Below are 21067 nucleotides of genomic sequence, written 5' to 3' on the forward strand. Positions count from 1 at the left end.
CTGATGATGGAGGTGATGGGCGGTCACCAGATACTGATGATGGAGGGGACGGGCGGTCACCAGATACTGATGATGGAGGTGACGAGTGATCAACAGATACTGATGATGGAGGTGACGGGCGATCACCAGATACTGATGATGGAGGTGATGGGCAGTCACCAGATACTGATGATTGAGGCGACGGGCCGTTACCAGATACTGATGATGGAGGCGACGGGCCGTCACCAGATACTGAGGATGGAGGCGACGGGCGGTCACCAGAAACTGATGATGGAGGCGACGGGCGGTCACCAGATACTGATAATGGAGGTGATGGGCGGTCACCAGATACTGATGATGGAGGAGACGAGTGATCACCAGATACTGATGATGGAGGTGACGGGCGATCACCAGATACTGATGATGGAGGTGATGGGCGGTCACCAGATACTGATAATGGAGGAGACGAGCCGTCACCAGATACTGATGATGGAGGTGATGGGCGGTCACCAGATACTGATGATGGAGGTGATGGGCGGTCACCAGATACTGATAATGGAGGAGACGAGCCGTCACCAGATACTGATGATGGAGGTGATGGGCGGTCACCAGATACTGATGATGGAGGTGATGGGCGGTCACCAGATACTGATGATGGAGGGGACAGGCCGTCACCAGATACTGATGATGGAGGTGATGGGCGGTCACCAGATACTGATGATGGAGGGGACGGGCGGTCACCAGATACTGATGATGGAGGTGACGAGTGATCAACAGATACTGATGATGGAGGTGACGGGCGATCACCAGATACTGATGATGGAGGTGATGGGCAGTCACCAGATACTGATGATTGAGGAGACGGGCGGTCACCAGAAACTGATAATGGAGGTGATGGCCGGTCACCAGATACTGATGATGGAGGAGACGGGCCGTCACCAGATACTGATGATGGAGGAGACGAGCCGTCACCAGATACTGATGATGGAGGAGACGGGTGGTCACCAGATACTGATGATGGAGGTGACGGGCGGTCACCAGATACTGATGATGGAGGTGACGGGCGGTCACCAGATACTGATGATGGAGGAGACGGGCCGTCACCAGATACTGATGATGGAGGAGACGGGTGGTCACCAGATACTGATGATGGAGGTGACGGGCGGTCACCAGATACTGATAATGGAGGTGATGGCCGGTCACCAGATACTGATGATGGAGGAGACGGGCCGTCACCAGATACTGATGATGGAGGAGACGGGCGGTCACCAGATACTGATGATGGAGGAGACGAGCAGTCAGCAGATACTGATGATGGAGGTGACGGGCGGTCAGCAAATACTGATGATGGAGGTGACGGGCGGTCACCAGATACTGATGATGGAGAAGATGTGGGTTCACTAGAATCTGATTATGGTGGATTTACATTTTTCTTTTCTTCAGTCACTTTGCATTTTGCTAATTAATAAAAATAAACCATTAACCCTACTCTTCCTGTGAGCTTCTTCCTCTGCAGCATTTATTCCTTGCCCGCCTAAGACTTTTGCACAGAGCTGTACATGAAACATGACAAAAAAAAGTCTATTGGATCAGACGAGTCACAGGAAAGTGAGGGGAAATAACTGCACATTACCAAGCAGAATTGGGATTGCAGCTCTGGAGGTGACTTTTTGCATAGGACATGATGTATAGATTTTACACCCCGGGATTCACTATGTGGATTTGTGCGCAGGGACAGTGGCAGTCATTACAGATCCAGATAACGAGCGCCTGAGCCGATTGTCCGCGTATCTATGGTAACACGACGGAAATGAACCATTTGCGATATCCGCAGGGATATTTATTAATACAATTACACATGTCGCCTGGTGTCCTGACCCTGTGTACACAGCCGGTGTCACAGGAGCTCAGCGTGGCCCCGGGGACCGTGACGCTCCTACTTGGCGCCACATATAGGTTTGACGCAGACGGGATTGTCGCTGTCCCTACTATTGGAGGACGGTGTGAGCGGCTGAGCGACAGCGTCACATCTGCATGGAGGCCATAAACATGGCAGACAGCTCCGTATGATGGCGGCAAAATCAGGAACCCGGACTCCGGCGGGAATGCCCATGTAGATCGAGACGAGAAAGGGGGAGACGAAAACGGGGGGAGACGATAACGGGGGAGACGATAACAGAGGGAGACGAGAACAGGGGGAGACGAGAACAGGGGGAGACGAGAACAGGGGGAGACGATAACGGGGGGAGACGATAACGGGGAGACGAAAACAGGGTGAGACTAGAACGGGGGAGACGATAACAGAGGGAGACGATAACAGAGGGAGACGAGAACAGGGGGAGACGAGAACGGGGGGAGACGAGAACGGGGGGAGACGAGAACGGGGGGAGACGAGAACGGGGGGAGACGAGAACGGGGGAGACGAAAACGGGGTGAGACGATAACGGGGGAGACGATAACGGGGGAGACGATAACGGGGGAGACGATAACAGAGGGAGACGAGAACAGGGGGAGACGAGAACGGGGGGAGACGAGAACGGGGGGAGACGAGAACGGGGGAGACGAAAACGGGGTGAGATGAGAACGGGGGAGACGATAACGGGGGGAGACGAAAACCGGGTGAGACGAGAACGGGGGAGACGATAACAGAGGGAGACGAGAACAGGGGGAGACGAGAACAGGGGGAGACGATAACAGGGGGAGACGAGAACAGGGGGAGACGAGAACGGGCTGAGACGAGAACGGGGGAGACGATAACAGGGGGAGACGAGAACAGGGGGAGACGAGAACGGGGGGAGACGAAAACGGGGGGAGACGAAAACGGGGGGAGACGAAAACGGGGGGAGACGAAAACGGGCGAGACGAGAACGGGAGAGACAAGAATGGGGGGAGACGAGAACGGGAGAGACGAGAACGGGCGAGACGAGAACGGGGGGAGACGAGAACGGGGGGAGACGAGAACGGGGGGGGCAGACGAGAATGGGGAGAGACGACAACGGAGAGAGACGACAACGGGGAGACGAAAACGGGGGGAGACGAAAACGGGGGGAGACGAGAACGGGCGAGACGAGAACGGGAGAGACAAGAATGGGGGGAGACGAGAACGGGAGAGACGAGAACGGGCGAGACGAGAACGGGGGGAGACGAGAACGGGGGGGGGGGGCAGACGAGAATGGGGAGAGACGACAACGGAGAGAGACGACAACGGGGAGACGAAAACGGGGGGAGACGAAAACGGGGGGAGACGAGAACGGGCGAGACGAGAACGGGAGAGACAAGAATGGGGGGAGACGAGAACGGGAGAGACGAGAACGGGCGAGACGAGAACGGGGGGAGACGAGAACGGGGGGGGGGCAGACGAGAATGGGGAGAGACGACAACGGAGAGAGACGACAACGGGGAGACGAAAATGGAGAGACGAAAATGGGGGGAGACGAAAACAAGGGAGAGACGAGAACGGGGGAGACGATAACAGAGGGAGACGAGAACAGGGGGAGACGAGAACAGGGGGAGACGATAACAGGGGGAGACGATAACAGGGGGAGACGAAAACAGGGTGAGACTAGAACGGGGGAGACGATAACAGAGGGAGACGAGAACAGGGGGAGACGAGAACAGGGGGAGACGAGAACGGGGGGAGACGAGAACGGGGGGAGACGAGAACGGGGGGAGACGAGAACGGGGGGAGACGAGAACGGGGGAGACGAAAACGGGGTGAGACGAGAACGGGGGAGACGATAACGGGGGAGACGATAACAGAGGGAGACGAGAACAGGGGGAGACGAGAACAGGGGGAGACGATAACGGGGGGAGACGAGAATGGGGGAGACGATAACGGGGGAGACGATAACGGGGGAGACGATAACGGGGGGAGACGAGAACAGGGGGAGACGAAAACGGGGTGAGACGAGAACGGGGGAGACGATAACAGAGGGAGACGAGAACAGGGGGAGACGAGAACAGGGGGAGACGATAACGGGGGGAGACGAGAACGGGGGGAGACGAGAACGGGCTGAGACGAGAACGGGGGAGACGATAACAGGGGGAGACGAGAACGGGGGGAGACGAGAACGGGCGAGACGAGAACGGGAGAGACAAGAATGAGGGGGAGACGAGAACGGGAGAGACGAGAACGGGTGAGACGAGAACGGGGGGAGACGAGAACGGGGGGGGCAGACGAGAATGGGGAGAGACGACAACGGAGAGAGACGACAACGGGGAGACGAAAATGGGGGGAGACGAAAACGGGGGAGAGACGAGAACGGGGGAGACGATAACAGAGGGAGACGAGAACAGGGGGAGACGAGAACAGGGGGAGACGATAACAGGGGGAGACGATAACAGGGGGAGACGAAAACAGGGTGAGACTAGAACGGGGGAGACGATAACAGAGGGAGACGAGAACAGGGGGAGACGAGAACAGGGGGAGACGATAACGGGGGGAGACGAAAACGGGGTGAGACGAGAACGGGGGAGACGATAACAGAGGGAGACGAGAACAGGGGGAGACGAGAACAGGGGGAGATGAGAACGGGGGGAGACGAAAACGGGGGGAGACGAAAACGGGGGGAGACGAAAACGGGGGGAGACGAGAACGGGGGGAGACGAGAACGGGGGGAGACGAGAACGGGGGGAGACGAGAACAGGGGGAGACGAAAACGGGGTGAGACGAGAACGGGGGAGACGATAACAGAGGGAGACGAGAACAGGGGGAGACGAGAACAGGGGGAGACGATAACGGGGGGAGACGATAACGGGGGGAGACGAGAACAGGGGGAGACGAAAACGGGGTGAGACGAGAACGGGGGAGACGATAACGGGGGGAGACGAGAACAGGGGGAGACGAAAACGGGGTGAGACGAGAACGGGGGAGACGATAACAGAGGGAGACGAGAACAGGGGGAGACGAGAACAGGGGGAGACGATAACGGGGGGAGACGAGAACAGGGGGAGACGAGAACGGGCTGAGACGAGAACGGGGGAGACGATAACAGGGGGAGACGAGAACGGGGGGAGACGAAAACGGGGGGAGACGAAAACGGGGGGAGACGAGAACGGGCGAGACGAGAACGGGAGAGACAAGAATGGGGGGAGACGAGAACGGGAGAGACGAGAACGGGCGAGACGAGAACGGGGGGAGACGAGAACGGGGGGGGCAGACGAGAATGGGGAGAGACGACAACGGAGAGAGACGACAACGGGGAGACGAAAATGGGGGGAGACGAAAACGGGGGAGAGACGAGAACGGGGGAGACGATAACAGAGGGAGACGAGAACAGAGGGAGACGAGAACAGGGGGAGACGAGAACAGGGGGAGACGATAACAGGGGGAGACGATAACAGGGGGAGACGAAAACAGGGTGAGACTAGAACGGGGGAGACGATAACAGAGGGAGACGAGAACAGGGGGAGACGAGAACAGGGGGAGACGATAACGGGGGGAGACGAGAACGGGGGAGACGAGAACGGGGGAGACGATAACAGAGGGAGACGAGAACAGGGGGAGACGAGAACAGGGGGAGATGAGAACGGGGGGAGACGAGAACGGGGGGAGACGAGAACGGGGGGAGACGAGAACGGGGGGGCAGACGAGAATGGGAAGAGACGACAACGGAGGGAGACGACAACGGGGAGACGAAAATGGAGAGACGAAAACGGGGGGGGGAGACGAGAACGGGGGAGACGATAACAGGGAGACGAGAACAGGGGGAGACGATAACAGGGGGAGACGATAACAGGGGGAGACGATAACAGGGGGAGACGAGAACGGGGTGAGACGAGAACGGGGGAGACGATAACAGAGGGAGACGAGAACAGGGGGAGACGAGAACAGGGGGAGACGATAACGGGGGGAGACGAGAACAGGGGGAGATGAAAACGGGGTGAGACGAGAACGGGGGAGACGATAACAGTGGGAGATGAGAACAGGGGGAGACGAGAACAGGGGGAGATGAGAACGGGGGGAGACGAAAACGGGGAGATGAGAACGGGAGAGACGAGAACGGGAGAGACGAAAACGGGGGGAGACGAGAACGGGGGGAGACGAGAACGGGGGGAGACGAGAACAGGGGGGGCAGACGAGAATGGGAAGAGACGACAACGGAGGGAGACGACAACGGGGAGACGAAAATGGAGAGACGAAAATGGGGGGAGATGAAAACGGGGGGAGACGAGAAAGGGTGGGGCGAGAACGGGTGGGGCGAGAACGGGAGAGGCGAGAAAAATGGAAGGAAGAAGGGGGAGACGAAAATGGGGGAGATGAAAACAGATGAGGAAGAAACTGGGGAGGCGAGAACAGGGGAGGCAAAAACGGGTGAGGCAAAAACGAGGGAGGCGAAAACAGGAGACGAGAACGGGAGGCGAGAACGGGAGGCGAGAACGGGGAGGCGGAAACGGGGGAGGCAGAAACTGGGAGGCGAGAATGGGGGAGGCGAGAACGGAGGGAGACGAAAACGGAGGGAGACGAATACGGGGGAGATGAAAACGGGGGAGATGAAAACGGGGGAGACGAAAACGGGAGAGGGAGGCGAAAACGGGGGGGAGAGGAGACAAAAACTGGGGGAGACGAAAACGAGGGGGTGCGGAAACGGGGAGGTGGGAACGGAGGGAGACGAAAACAGAGAGACGAATACGGGGGGAGACGAAAATGGGGGGAAGCAAAAACAGGGGGGAGGGGAGACAAAAACTGGGGGAGACGAAAATGGGGGGGAAGACAAAACGGGTGGGGGAGGACACGAAAACGGGGAGAGATGAAAAAAGAGAGAAACGGAAACGGGGGAGACGAAAACGAGGGGGAGACGAAAACGAGGGGGAGATGAAAACGAGGGGGAGATGAAAACGAGGGGGAGACGAAAACGGGGGGGAGGGGGGGAGAGACGAAAACGAGGGAGAATGGTGTCTGCAGCAGACGTAAACATGGCGGCTCACCTGCTCGGGGTTGGCGATGAAGTTGATGGCCGTGTGGTGACGATCATCCTCCTGGATGAGGCTGAAGGTGAACTGATAGTCGATGAGGAGGCTGTCTGCGGGGAGAGCACAGGACGGATATGACACACATGTAACCATACACACCCATGAAATCCTCTGTGCTGCTGGGAACCTGCTCCTTCCACTGTGAAACTGTCAGTCTGTGCTCTGGAGGGGGCTGTGGCAACGGACGTGGAGGGGGACATGGCAACAAACGTGGAGGGGGATGTCATGATAATGTAAAAATGCCATGTTCTGAATTAATTTTTTTTAGAAGGTACAGTACCATGGTGGCAGACACACGCTGTGGGCTCTCTGACCCTCTTCTCCTCTCTGCCTGTCAGCATGGTGGAATTCTAAGCCACTCTTTCCCCCCTCCCTCAGGAATGCTTTTGTTTGTAGCTGTGAAACCGAAAGTAAAGGGTATCAGTGCATGTCAATCAGTTTTTGTAGCCACAGTGGTCCTTTAAAGACCAAATATATCAAAACAAGATATTCACAGAAATAGGCAGTTCATATTTCTGGAAACCGCAGGGACAGGGCTCTCAGCTGGTGGGTTTTTGGAGCTCAGCGCTTAGCAAAATTTGAGAAATGCATTACTGCTTAACCGGGGCTCATAGCCAAGATGTGTTTATACTTAAATGAACCCCCAGGTCTCGATGAGCATAGTGATAACTTTATCGTTTAACGTTATCCTATAGACATCATGTTCTCCCTGTCCATGTCCTAATAAAGACTTTTACAGCAACGGGCTTGGTGAGTGCTAACTACTTTTTTTCTTTTTTGGATGTCATGCACTTTTTTGGTTACGCACCCCTAGTGCCCATGCAATTGAGTAGGAGGTAAAGGTACTGGTACAGCATTTCACAGCACGCAGATAGGTGATCGCGTAGGCAGCAGTGCGGGTATACATTTTTGTTCTCTGTGGACATAGTGATAACTTTGTCTTTCTTCTACGAGGTTCGTACACCAAGATATGTATAGAAATGGCTTGTCATAACTTTAAGAAAGGGGAGTATTCAGCCTCTGAGTCAGGTCACCACAGGGGGAGTGCCTTGGTTTTGGGCACAGAGATAAGTGAGTGAGACCTCCTTTTTCACTAGTCTTTTTGTCCAGGGTCCAGCTGCGAGACACATCTGTAATGCATCTTGATGTGTCGCCATTCCCCTAAGCTACATGGTCTACTATGAAATGATATGAGAGAACTTAAGTCTATTTTCTTCCATTAATCCCTTTTTATTTGTAATCGTTCTGTACATATATATAATTGTCTCCTTTTATAATATCTTTTTACACTGTTGTAAACACTGCCTATCTTTTGGAGTAAAATATATAAAATTACTAGCTTTGTTTTTCCTTGCTCTATAACGTACTGTCACGTCCTCTGAAGTGAACTACGCTACTAGTTGGGTTGGCTCCGGACCCGTTATTAATTAAGAAATTGGAGCTGGTGGCAGCGGATTTGTCATGAGCCTTTGGGAAACCTTGTAGCGAGGGACAATGTTCATAATTATTGTTCCTGCCTGAGTGGGAGTAGTTAAATCGCCCTCGCTGCAGTGTGCCCATTAGCCAGTACATAGTAAGTCAGCCTTTCGGCGGCTAATTATCCTAGGTGCTGTACCCTGTCTGTCCTGAGGGTAAGGGGGCGCCAGAGAGCTGCAAGTTCCAAACCAGAACTGGGAAGTGGGATATAGATAAATCCCCTTCAGAAAAGAATCGGGGCAACCAAACAACCCCGGTTCATGACATATTGGTGTCAGTGGTGGGGATGATAAAAATATCCTCCCTGTGATTCGTGCAGGGGACATGGCAAAAAATGTGGAGGTGGACATGGCAACAAATGTGGAGGGGGACGTGGCAACAAACGTGAACAGGGACTTGGCAACAAACGTGGAGAGGGACGTGGCAAAGGACATGGAAGGTGTCAGGAAATAGGAAGTTCTGATTACTTCAATTACACATAAAGTGCTCTCAGCTGCAGTTTCCTGTGCCTACCAGCAGAAGGCTGGAATCCTAAACCCCTCATTTACTCTCCCGCAAGAATTTTTATGGCTTTGAGTTGCAAAAGCAGGTCTCCTTAAACCACTCATCCCCCCTCCCACCTGATACTGTGCTTTTAAGGTTATGTATATTGGCACCGATCAGGGCTAGAGATATAAGGATTATATATTCCGGATGTCCATTGAGAGATCTATAACCCCCTGAAATCGCTAGGAGCTAAACCTGAGTGCAAGGAGCAGGTTTCTCAGCAAGCGGGTCATGTAACTGCGCCGTGTTTACACTTAAAAGAACCCCCCCCCCCGACGTGGTGCACCTCCTGATCATTGTGTCTTTCGTATTCAAGGTTCATACAGCGAGCTAGGTATAAAAATGGTTGCCATAACTCTAAGAAAAGGGGAGAATTCAGCCTCTAAGTGAGGTCACCACAGGGGGAGTGCCTTGGTTTTAGGCTGGGAATAAGTGAGTGAAGCAGCAGTCTTCATGTGTCTTTTGTCCGGGGTCTAGCTGCTGTACAGATGTGCGATCTGCATCTAGATGTATTGCTCATCCCCCACAGCACAGTGTCAGCCATGAGATGAGATGACAAAGAAATTTAAGTGTTCTTTTCAACTTTAATCCCATTTTATTTGTAATTATACTGTACATACGATACTTGTCTTCTTTATAACATCTTTTTATACTTCTGTAAACACTGCCTACCTTTTTTAGAGTAAAATATACAATTACTAGCTTGTCTCTCCTTGCTCTATAATGAACTGTAACTTCCTCGAAGGTGAAATACGCTACTGATCTGGGTTGGCTCCGGACCCGTTATTAATGAAGAAATCGGAGCTGGTGGCAGCGGGATTTGTCCTGTGCATTTGGGAGGCTTTGTAGCGACTGGCGGCGTTGATAATTATTGTTCCCGCCTGAGTGGGAGTAGTTCTATCGCCCTCACTGCAGTGTGCCCATTAGCCAGTACAAAGTAAGGCAGCCTTTCTGGTGACTAATTATCCTAGGTGCAGTATCCGGTCTGACCTGAGGGTAAGGGGGGCGCCAGAGAGCTGCAAGTTCCAAACCGGAACTGGGAAGTGGGATATAGATAAATCTCCTTCAGAAAGAGCCAGGGGCAACCAAACAACCCCGGTTCACGACAAATTGATGTGAGTGGTGGGGATGATAAAGGTATCCTCCCCGTGAACCGTGACAGAGGGAGAAGTGGCAACAAATGTGGAGGTGGACAAGAGAATGGATGTGGAGGAGGACATGAGAATTGAAGTGGAGGGCAATATGGCTGAGGACATAGAGGGGGATGTGGTGGAGACTTGGAGGGGAGATGTCAGGCGTTTATAGCTGGGATGTAGCAGTCGTGGAGGGTAAAATGTCGGGGTATGGTGGGGACATGTAAGAGGACACGGAAGCTGTAGGGACACCGCTGCCGGCGCTCATTACTGCGATGAGCTGACACTCCGTCGCCGGCACATTCCATGCTGCACATCTGGTTTATCTCACATTGGATGACATTATCCTGACTCGACCCATCTGTCTCCACAGGACAACAGACAGTTCTATCAGCTGCGCATCAACGCTGCGGACAAACACATCCTCGTATCTGCCGGCACTTAGACATTGATAATCGCTCGGCTGCAGCATTCTGCACCACGGATATCGCAGCTCTTCATACATTATTGTCACATTGTATCCAGTGAGAAGCGATCATCTGATCAATCACCAGTAGCTAAAGAAACGCGGAGGACCCCGGTAGGGAGGCAGGAGGCACAGGGCGTCTACAGAGGACCCAAGGAGGGAGGAATGAGGCACAGGGCATCTGCAGAGGACCCCGGGAGGGAGGAATGAGGCACAGGGCATCTGCAGAGAACCCCGGGAGGGAGGAATGAGGCACAGGACATCTGCAGAGGACCCTGGGAGGGAGGGATGAGGCACTGGGCATCTGCAGAGGACCCTGGGAGGGAGGAATGAGGCACAGGACATCTGCAGAGGAGCCCGGGAGGGAGGCAGGCAGCACAGGACATCTGCAGAGGACCCTGGGAGGGAGGAATGAGGCACAGGACATCTGCAGAGGAGCCCGGGAGGGAGGCAAGCGGCACAGGGCATCTGCAGAGGATCCCGAGAGGGAGGAATGAGGCACTGGGCATCTGCAGAGGACCCCGAGAGGGAGGAATGAGGCACAGGACATCTGCAGAGGGGCCCGGGAGGGAGGAATGAGGCACAGGGCATCTGCAGAGGACCCTGGGAGGGAGGAATGAGGCACAGGGCATCTGCAGAGGACCCCGGGAGGGAGGAATGAGGAACAGTACATCTGCAGAGGACCCCGCCAGGAATGAGGCACAGGGCATCTGCAGAGGACCCCGGGAGGGATGCATGCAGCACAAGGCATCTGTAGAGGACCCCGGGAGGGAAGAATGAGGCACAGGGCATGTGCAGAGGACCCCGGGAGGGAGGAATGAGGCGCAGGGCATCTGCGGAGGACCCCGGGAGGGAGGCAGGCAGCACAGGGCATCTGCAGAGGACCCCGGGAGGGAGGAATGAGGCACAGGACATCTGCAGAGGATCCCGGGAGGGATGAATGAGGCACAGGGCATCTGCAGAGGACCCCCGAGGGAGGAATGAGGCACAGGGCATCTGCAGAGGACCCCGGGAGGGAGGAATGAGGCACTTGGCATCTGCAGAGGACCCAGGGAGGGAGGAATGAGGCACATGACATCTGCAGAGGACCCCGGGAGGGAGGCAGGCGGCACAGGGCATCTGCAGAGGACCCCGGGAGGGAGGCAGGCGGCACAGGGCATCTGCAGAGGACCCCGGGAGGAATGAGGAACAGGACATCTGCAGAGGACCCTGGGAGGGAGGAATGAGGCACAGGACATCTGCAGAGGACCCCGGGAGGGAGGAATGAGGCACAGGACATCTGCAGAGGACCCCGGGAGGGAGGAATGAGGAACAGGACATCTGCAAAGGACCCCGGGAGGGAGGAATGAGGAACAGGGCATCTGCAGAGGATCCCGAGAGGGAGGCAGGCAGCACAGGGCATCTGCAGAGGACCCCGGGAGGGAGGAATGAGGCACAGGGCATCTGCGGAGGACCCCAGGAGGGAGGAATGAGGCACAGGGCATCTGCAGAGGACCCCGGGAGGGAGGAATGAGGCACAGGGCATCTGCAGAGGACCCTGGGAGGGAGGAATGAGGCACAGGGCATCTGCAGAGGACCCCGGGAGGGAGGAATGAGGAACAGTACATCTGCAGAGGATCCCGGGAGGGAGGAATGAGGCACAGGACATCTGCAGAGGACCCCGGGAGGGAGGAATGAGGAACAGGACATCTGCAGAGGACCCCGGGAGGGAGGAATGAGGAACAGGGCATCTGCAGAGGATCCCGAGAGGGAGGCAGGCAGCACAGGGCATCTGCAGAGGACCCCAGGAGGGAGGAATGAGGCACAGGGCATCTGCGGAGGACCCCAGGAGGGAGGAATGAGGCACAGGGCATCTGCAGAGGACCCCGGGAGGGAGGAATGAGGCACAGGGCATCTGCAGAGGACCCTGGGAGGGAGGAATGAGGCACAGGGCATCTGCAGAGGACCCCGGGAGGGAGGAATGAGGAACAGTACATCTGCAGAGGACCCCGGGAGGAAGATATGAGGCACAGGGCATCTGCAGAGGACCCCGGGAGGAAGGAATGAGGCACAGGGCATCTGCAGAGGATCCCGAGAGGAAGGAATGAGGAACAGGACATCTGCAGAGGACCCTGGAAGAGAGGCAGGAGGCACAGGGAGTCTGCAGAGGACCCCGGGAGGGAGGAATGAGGCACAGGGTGTCTGCGGAGGACCCTGGGAGGGAGGATGTCTGTGGAGGACCCCAGAAGGCGCAGGGCATCAGTGGAGAACCCCAGGAGGACAGAAAGACGCATGCCGTCAGTGGAGGACTCCAGGAGGGCAGTAGGAGGCGCAGGGAGTCAGTGGAGGATCCCAGGATTGAAGGCACAAGGGGTCAGTGGAGGACCCCAAGAGGGCAGCAGGAGGCACAGGGCATCAGTGGAGGACCCCAGAAGGACAGGAGGCGCAGGGCGTCAGGAGAGGACCCCAGAAGGACAGCAAAACGTGCAGTGCGCCTCACGAGACGGGGAGTCAGTATATTGCTTTACTTTTGGTTTCAGGATTCTATGCGCCGGATCCGGATACGTTCTGATCTTCCATAATGTATGGATTGTTTGGGTTGAGGCTGCAGGAAGGACCGGACTGCCCTCTAGTGACAACAGACAGGAAGCAAAACCAACAAGAAGCTCTGCAGCAGCCAGGTCTCCAGAAAGGCGGTGGGCGGGGCCTGGATAATTACAGCTGAAGACCCCGGGGGGCCGGTATATAATAGACAGTGATCACCACTTACATCCAGCTGTCAGCGGTCGATCGCAGGCTGATTGGTAATAAATCGGCTAACTATCCCCTCCTCCCCAGTGAGGCCCCTCCCCATAAGTTTAGCTTCTCCCCAGTGAGGCCCTCCACCATATGTTTAGCACCTCCCCAGTAGATCAGTAGATCTATCCCCATTATGTTTAGTTCCTCCCCAGTGAGGCCCCTCCCCAATATGTTTAGCTCCTCCCCAGTAGATCAGTAGATCTTTCCCCATATGTTTAGCTCCTCCCCAGTAGGCCCCTCCCCCAAATGTTTAGCACGTCCCCAGTGAGGTCCCTCCCCAATATGTTTAGCTCCTCCCCAGTAGGTCTTTCCTCATGTTCAGCTTCTCCGCAGTAGGTCACTTCCTCATATGTTTAGCTCTTCCCCAGTAGAGCTCTCCCCCTTATGTTTAGCTCCTCCCCAGTGAGGCCCCTTCCCCATGTTTAGCTCCTCCCCAGTAGTTCCCTTCCTCCTTGTTTAGCTCCTCCCCAGTGAGGTCCCTCCCCCATATGTTTAGCTTCTCCCCAGAGGTGCTGCACCATATTTTTAGCTCCTCCCCAGTGAGGCCCTCCCCCATATATTTTTCTCCTCCACAGTGAGGCCCCTCCCCATATGTTTAGCTTCTCCCCAGTAGGTCCCTCCCCCATATGTTTAGCTCCACCCCAGAGGTCTCTCCCCATATGTTTAGCTCCTTCCTAGTGAGGTCCCTCCCCCATATGTTTAGCTCCTCCCCAGAAGGTCCCTTCCTCATATGTTTAGCTCCTCGCCAGAGGTCCTGCCCATAAGTTTAGCTCCTCCCCAGTAGGTCCCTCCCCCATAAGTTTAGCTCCTCCCCAGTCGGGCCCTCCCCCATAAGTTTAGCTGTGCCCCAGAGGTCTCTCCCCATATGTTTAGCTCCTCCCCAGTAGGTCCTTCGCCCATATGTTTAGCTCCTCTCCAGTAGGTCCCTTCCTCATGTTTAGCTCCGCCCCAGAGGTCTCTCCCCATATTATTAGCTTCTCCCTAGTGAGGTCACTCCCCCATGTTTAGCTCCTCCCCAGTAGGTCCCTCCCTCATATGTTTAGCTCCTCCCCAGTTGGTCCCTCCCCCATAAGTTTAGCTCCTCCCCAGTGAGGTCCCTCCCTCATGTTTATCTCCTCCCTGTAGGTCCTTCTCCCTTATGTTCAGCTCCTCCCCAGTAGGTCCCTCCCCCATATGTTTAGCTCCTCCCCAGTAGGTCCCTCCCTCATGTTTAGCTCCTCTCCGTGAGATCCCTCCCCCATATGTTTAGTTCCTCCCCAGTAGGTCCCTCCCTCATGTTTAGCTCCTCCTCAGTAGGTCCCTCCCTCATATGTTTAGCTCCTCCCCAGTAGGTCCCTCCCTCATGTTTAGCTCCTCCCCAGTAGGTCCCTCCCTCATGTTTAGCTCCTCTCCGTGAGATCCCTCCCCCATGTTTAGTTCCTCCCCAGTAGGTCCCTCCCTCATGTTTAGCTCCTCAGTAGGTCCCTCCCTCATATGTTTAGCTCCTCCCCAGTAGGTCCCTCCCTCACATGTTTAGCTCCTCCCCAGTTAGTCCATCCCCCATGTTTAGCTCCTCCCCGTGAGGGCCTTCTCCCATATGTTTAGCTCCTCCCCAGTGAGGTCCCTCCCCCATAAGTTTAGCTCCTCCCCAGTGAGGTCCCTCCCCCATATGTTTAGCTCCTCCCTACTGCCGTCCTGCCCTCAGTCTATGAGCTGCTTCTTGCTGCGTCAGTCACTTCTTTCTACACTGTGTTCCAAATTATTATGCAAATTGGATTTAAGTGTCTTAAAGATTTAATTGTTTTGTTTTTCAAATAAACTCGTGGATGGTATTGTGTCTCAGGGCTCAATGAATCACTGAAATCAATCTTAAACACATGTGATAATTAGTTTTCCAGGTGATTCTAATTAAAGGAAAACTACTCAAAAATGATGTTCCACATTATTATGCAGATCACAGGTTTCAAGCAATATGGGAAATAAAAAGGATCTCTCTGCTGCTGAAAAGCCTCAAATAGTGCAATGCCTTGGACAAGGTATGAAAAAATTAGATATTTCACGAACACTTAAGAGTGATCATCATACTCTGATGAGATTTGTGACTGAAACAGAGCACAGACAGAGTTCATGCAAATAAAGGCATAATGAGGAAGTTTTCTGCCAGACAAATTCATTGGATTAAGAGAGCAGCTGCCAAAATACCATTACAAAGCAGCAAACAGTTATTTGAAGCTGCTGGTGCGTCTGGAGTCCCTTGAACCTCAAGGTGTAGGATCCTTCAAAGTCTTGCTGTGGTGCATAAACCTACTATTCGGCCACTCCTAAACAGTGTTCACAAGCAGAAATGGTTGCAGTGGGCTCAGACATACATGAAGACTAATTTTCAAACAGTCTTGTTTACTGATGAGTGTCGAGCAACTCTGGACGGTCCAGATGGATGGAGTAGTGGATGGTTGGTGGATGGCCACCATGTCCCAACAAGGCTGCGGACGTCAGCAAGTAGGTGGAGGAGTCATGTTTTGGGCTGGAATCATGGGGAACCAGCTGGTAGGGCCCTTTAAAGTTCCTGAAGGTGTGAAAATGACCTCAGCAAAGTATATAGCGTTTCTGACTGACAACTTTCTTCCATGGTCTAAAAAGCAGAAATGTGCCTTCAGGAGCAAAATCATCTTCATGCTGACAATGCCCCATCTCATGCTGCAAAGAACCTGAGTCATTGGCTGCTATGGGCATAAAAGGAGATAAACTCATGGTGTGGCCACCATCTTCCCCTGACCTCAACCCTGTAGAAAACCTTTAGAGGATCATCAAGCAAAAGATCTATGAGGGTGGGAGGCAGTTCACATCAAAACAGCAGCTCTGGGAGGCAAAGAAATACAAGCAGAAACTCTCCATAAACTCACAAGTTCAATGGAGGCGAGAATTGTGAAGGTGATATCAAAGAAGGGTCCTATGTTACATGTAACTTGGCCTGTTAGGAGGTTCTGGAGATAAATAGCTTTTTGTTCAGTGAATGTGACCTCCTAATGCTGCAAATTCCACAAATTAGACTTTTCAGTTCTTTATATCAAATGTTTAGAAATTCTACTGTGCCTAATAATTTGGAGCAGTGCATTGTGGGGTTTTATTCATTGTGGAGATTATACTGTTATCATTGGGAGGGTTCTCCAATAAAATTCGATGTATAATCTAACGGGTGATGACTTTTATTAGACTGACTGCCATTTACACCGACCATTTAGGAAAATCCGAGAAAAATGTCATTTGCATAATAATTTGGAACATAGTGTATAACGGGCCGCTCTCCATACACTGAACAAGCAGAGCTGCAGTGTAAAGCATGACGAAGAAAAAGAGTAGATTATTATAGATTATTCCAGTAGACACCATTGTTTCTATTTAACGTTCTCTAAGCCACCGGACAGCGTCCACAGTCCTGAAGAAGCCAAAGCTATGACACACCGTACCCCACCCCGCATGTGCCAGTACAGACCCGCACCCCACCCCGCGTGTGCCAGGTAGACCCGTACCCCACCCAGCGTGTGCCAGTACAGAACTGCACCCCACCCCGCGTGTGCCAGTACAGACCCGCACCCCACCCCGCGTGTGCCAGTACAGACCCGCACCCCACCCAGCGTGTGCCAGTACAGACCCGCACCCCACCCAGCGTGTGCCAGTATAGACCCGCACCCCATCCAGCGTGTGCCAGTATAGACCCGCACCCCACTCCGCGTGTGCCAGTACAGACCCGCACGCCACCCCGCGTGTGCCAGTACAGACCCGCACCCCACCCAGCGTGTGCCAGTATAGACCCGCACCCCACTCCGCGTGTCCCAGTACAGACCCGCACCCTACCCAGCGTGTGCCAGTATAGACCCGCACCCCACTCCGCGTGTGCCAGTACAGAACCGCACCCCACCCCGCGTGTGCCAGTACAGACCCGCACCCCACCCAGCGTGTGCCAGTATAGACCCGCACCCCACCCCGCGTGTGCCAGTATAGAACCGCACCCCACCCCGCGTGTGCCAGTACAGACCCGCACCCCACCCAGCGTGTGCCAGTATAGACCCGCACCCCACTCCGCGTGTGCCAGTACAGACCCGCACCCTACCCCGCGTGTGCCAGTATAGACCCGCACCCCACTCCGCGTGTGCCAGTACAGACCCGCACCCCACCCCGCGTGTGCCAGTATAGACCCGCACCCCACCCAGTGTGTGCACATTAGTACTTACAATAGCAGGTTCCTCGCAGCGGGTTCCCCAAGTAACGGTTCTCAGAATCACATCTGTGGAAAACAACACAGAAAAATCAGAAAATGTCATAACATCCGGGGTCATATCCACCAGTGCACTGAATATAGAGGAGTCCGGAGGAGGGGGACAGGGGAAGAGCCCGGAGGAGGGGGACAGAGGAAGAGCCCGGAGGAGCGGGACAGAGGAAGAGCCCGGAGGAGCGGGACAGAGGAAGAGCCCGGAGGAGCGGGACAGAGGAAGAGCCCGGAGGAGGGGGACACAGGAAGAGTCCGGAGGAGCGGGACAGGGGAAGAGCCCGGAGGAGGGGGACAGAGGAAGAGCCCGGAGGAGCGGGACAGAGGAAGAGCCTGGAGGAGCGGGACAGAGGAAGAGCCCGGAGGAGGGGGACAGAGGAAGAGTCCGGAGGAGGGGGACAGAGGTAGAGTCCGGAGGAGGGGGACAGAGGTAGAGTCCGGAGGAGGGGGACAGAGGAAGAGTCCGGAGGAGGGGGACAGAGGAAGAGTCCGGAGGAGGGGGACAGAGGAAGAGTCTGGAAGGAGGGGGACAGAGGAAGAATCGGGAGGAGGGGGACAGAGGAAGAGTCCGGAGGAGGGGGATAGAGTTAGTGCCAGCAGGAGGGAGAGGAGTCAGGAGGAGGGGGACAGAGGTAGATTACGGAGGAGGAGGACAGAGGAAGAGTCTGGAGGAGGGGGACAGAGGAAGAGTCTGGAGGAGGGGGACAGAGGAAGAGTCTGGAGGAGGGGGACAGAGGAAGAGTCTGGAGGAGGGGGACAGAGGAAGAGTCTGGAGGAGGGGGACAGAGGAAGAGTCTGGAGGAGGTGGACAGAGGAAGAGTCTGGAGGAGGGGGACAGAGGAAGAGTCCGGAGGAGGGGGACAGAGGAAGAGTCCGGAGGAGGGGGACAGAGGAAGAGTCCGGAGAACACTGATTCTGATGTGTAGACAATCTCTGCTGAACTCCGCGATCTGCGGTGAGGACACCAGGCCGTGGATGATGGAAGTTTTCTCAGTGACATCTGATAATTTACAATGTTTGTAATTGACTTTTTCCAGTAGCGGCTGGAGACATAATATTTGCGGCGCGGTGAGGACGGAGGATGGAGAGGAGCCGCGCACAATTCCTGCAATTTCCAGATAAAAGGAGCCTCGTAAATATCACGCGGTATCAATCTCCCCGATATACGGACCGGCCTTTACCCCGATATATGGCGGCACAGAGAAGCAAAGTAACGTGAAGGCAAAGAATGACGAGCGGTGGATGAGATACGAGCGCCGCCATTACTGTCCGCACAAGGAGTATCCCGAGAGCTCCATCACTAACGAGGCGTCTCACAATGGTTTCCAATCAATACAGTCAATCAGTGGTTCTTAGCAGTCATCTCCAGAGCTGAAGTCTCTGTTCTGCTGTTACATCATGTCTGAGCAGAAGTGTGACCGCAGCTCTGGAGGTGACTGGAGGAGAAGACGTGATGTAACAGCAGAATAGTGACCGCAGCTCTGGAGGTGACTGGAGGACAGGTGCCCACAATCAGTCACACCCTGCTAGGAGCAGCACCTGTCTTGTGAGCTCCAGCACTTCCAGCAGGAGGCCCAGAGTCGGCCTCTCTTCTCCCCAGGGAGAGGCAGGCTTCCTGGGAGGCCGGCATGGCTTCCCAGGCTTCTGTTCCCCGGTCTGTGCCGGTGGGGGACAGAGAGCAGCAGCAGCAGCAACCGGCCCAAGAGGGACTGAGGAGGTCGGGACGGGTGAGAAGAACCTTACCCACCTACTCCAACCCTGAGACGGCTCATCGTCCGCCCAGAGAGGGAGACAGGGGCACCCCAGGCCCCAGGAAGGAGAGCCCAGGAACATCCTGGGGGGAGAGGAGCTCCGGCGAGTCCACGAGTACCTTCTCCTCCCGAGTGGTCGCCATGCTACGTGAGTATGAGGACGCCGGCAAAGCACTGACCGGGCTGAAGGAGGAGCTGCGGGAGGCTCGGATCCTGAACACCCGAGCCTCTAGCAAGGAGAAACCTGCGACCTCGCAGAGGTTCAGAGCCCTCAGAGATGAGGTGGTCCGGTTAGTGCTCCTCCGGGAGGGGATTGAGAAAAGCGCAGGTCCCTTCCTGGAGAGGTTTAGGAACCAGCGGCGGTTCTCAGAAATGAAGGGGTTAAATACCTCAGGAGAGCCGCCAGCCGGCGTCCTAAGCAACGAGGAGGAGGACGACGATGTGGCTGTAACTGGAGTCCTACAAGCTGGAACCAGCCGGGAGAGTGAGTCGCAGAGCCGACAACAGGGAAGCGGCCTCCCGGCACGGCAGAGGACTCCGACAGCACAGGCTGGAGTGTCAGCGGAGGAAGAGGAGGAGGGCGGTCTGCTACAGGAGATCCGACAGCTGGAGTCTCCAGTGAACCTGGACCGCTTTTCCTTTGGTGAGGACGAGCCAGCAGAGGAAACCCAGAAAAGGAAGAAGAAGACGAAGGAGACCGCACGGGAGGTGGTGAGTTACAGATATGTACTGATGGATGATGTTACACCTACCACCTCCTGTGTAAACCCCACCAAACCTAACGGCACGGGCTCTGCAGTGGGTCCGGGGCATAGGCAAGGTGGGGAGAGGAGGAGGACGTCCGGCGGTGCTGCCGTCTGTGCGGGGAACAGTGCAGGGGGCGAGGCTGTGGAGGTACTCACGGCGCCGGACATAGGGGACCCCGAGAAGTTTCCCTCTCTGCCCTCTGCGGCTAAGCCGGTTATCACCGGGGCTGAGGGGGGCGAGGGGGATGTCCATGCCGTTGCGAAAGGGGGACGGTGTGGGCAGACTCCATCCCTGCTCACTACGGCTGAGCCGGCCGACGCCGGGGCTGTGGGGGGCAGGTCCGAGAAACTTGGTGCGGCGAAAGGGGGGCGCACTGTTGTGACAGGGGCGCAGTGCGCCTCAACAGAGAAGAGGCACGCAGCTGCGACAGGGGAGCAGCGGGTCCAAAAAGGACAGAAAAAGGATAAATCATCTGCAGGGAACACTGGGCGCCCTGCTGCGACGGGAGGACAGAGTGCTCCAGCACCCAAATGTGACACCGGGACCCCGAAGTCTGTGGGTGCGGGGCAGGCGGTGCCCCCCAACAGGCAGCGGGCCCAGAATAATAAAATACAAACTGCTGCAGTAGGGGGGCAAGGAGCTCCAGAGAAACAACAAAACACCAATGAAGGGAAAACGGGTGTGGTGCTGCACCCCTCCCCCGGTCCAGCAGGTGTGAGTGCAGAGAAGCCAGACACAAGTGAGGAAGGAATGGATGTTACTGTGGAAGGTGCAGAGAACACTGGGACAAATGGTGGTGAGAATACTGGTAATAAAGTGATGGGAAGTGGTGAGGGGAATGATGGGAGTAGTGGTGGAGTGAATGATGGGAAGTGGTGAGGGGAATGATGGGAGTAGTGGTGGAGTGAATGATGGGAGTAGTGGTGGAGTGAATGGTGGGAGTAGTGGTGGAGTGAATGGTGGGAGTAGTGGT

The 21067-nt window shown here is 55.4% G+C and overlaps 1 protein-coding gene across 3 annotated transcripts in view; it reads right to left on the reverse strand.

The window, feature by feature from the left end:
- ATRNL1 (attractin like 1) overlaps window positions 1-21067 on the reverse strand; it is a 767569-nt gene that overhangs the window by 361300 nt on the left and 385202 nt on the right. For all 3 annotated transcript variants that reach the window (XR_013214392.1, XM_077257919.1, XM_077257920.1), the window contains exons 21-22: window positions 17562-17614; window positions 6907-7001 (exon numbers count right to left, since the gene is read on the reverse strand). Coding sequence is in view for 2 of the 3 variants with exons in the window: in XM_077257919.1 (XP_077114034.1) it covers window positions 6907-7001; window positions 17562-17614 (148 nt within the window). In the remaining variant the exon portion in view is untranslated. The remainder of the gene's footprint in view (window positions 1-6906; window positions 7002-17561; window positions 17615-21067) is intronic.

Source organism: Ranitomeya variabilis, chromosome 4, assembly GCF_051348905.1.
Source record: "Ranitomeya variabilis isolate aRanVar5 chromosome 4, aRanVar5.hap1, whole genome shotgun sequence".
Classification (NCBI taxonomy): Eukaryota; Metazoa; Chordata; class Amphibia; order Anura; family Dendrobatidae; genus Ranitomeya; species Ranitomeya variabilis.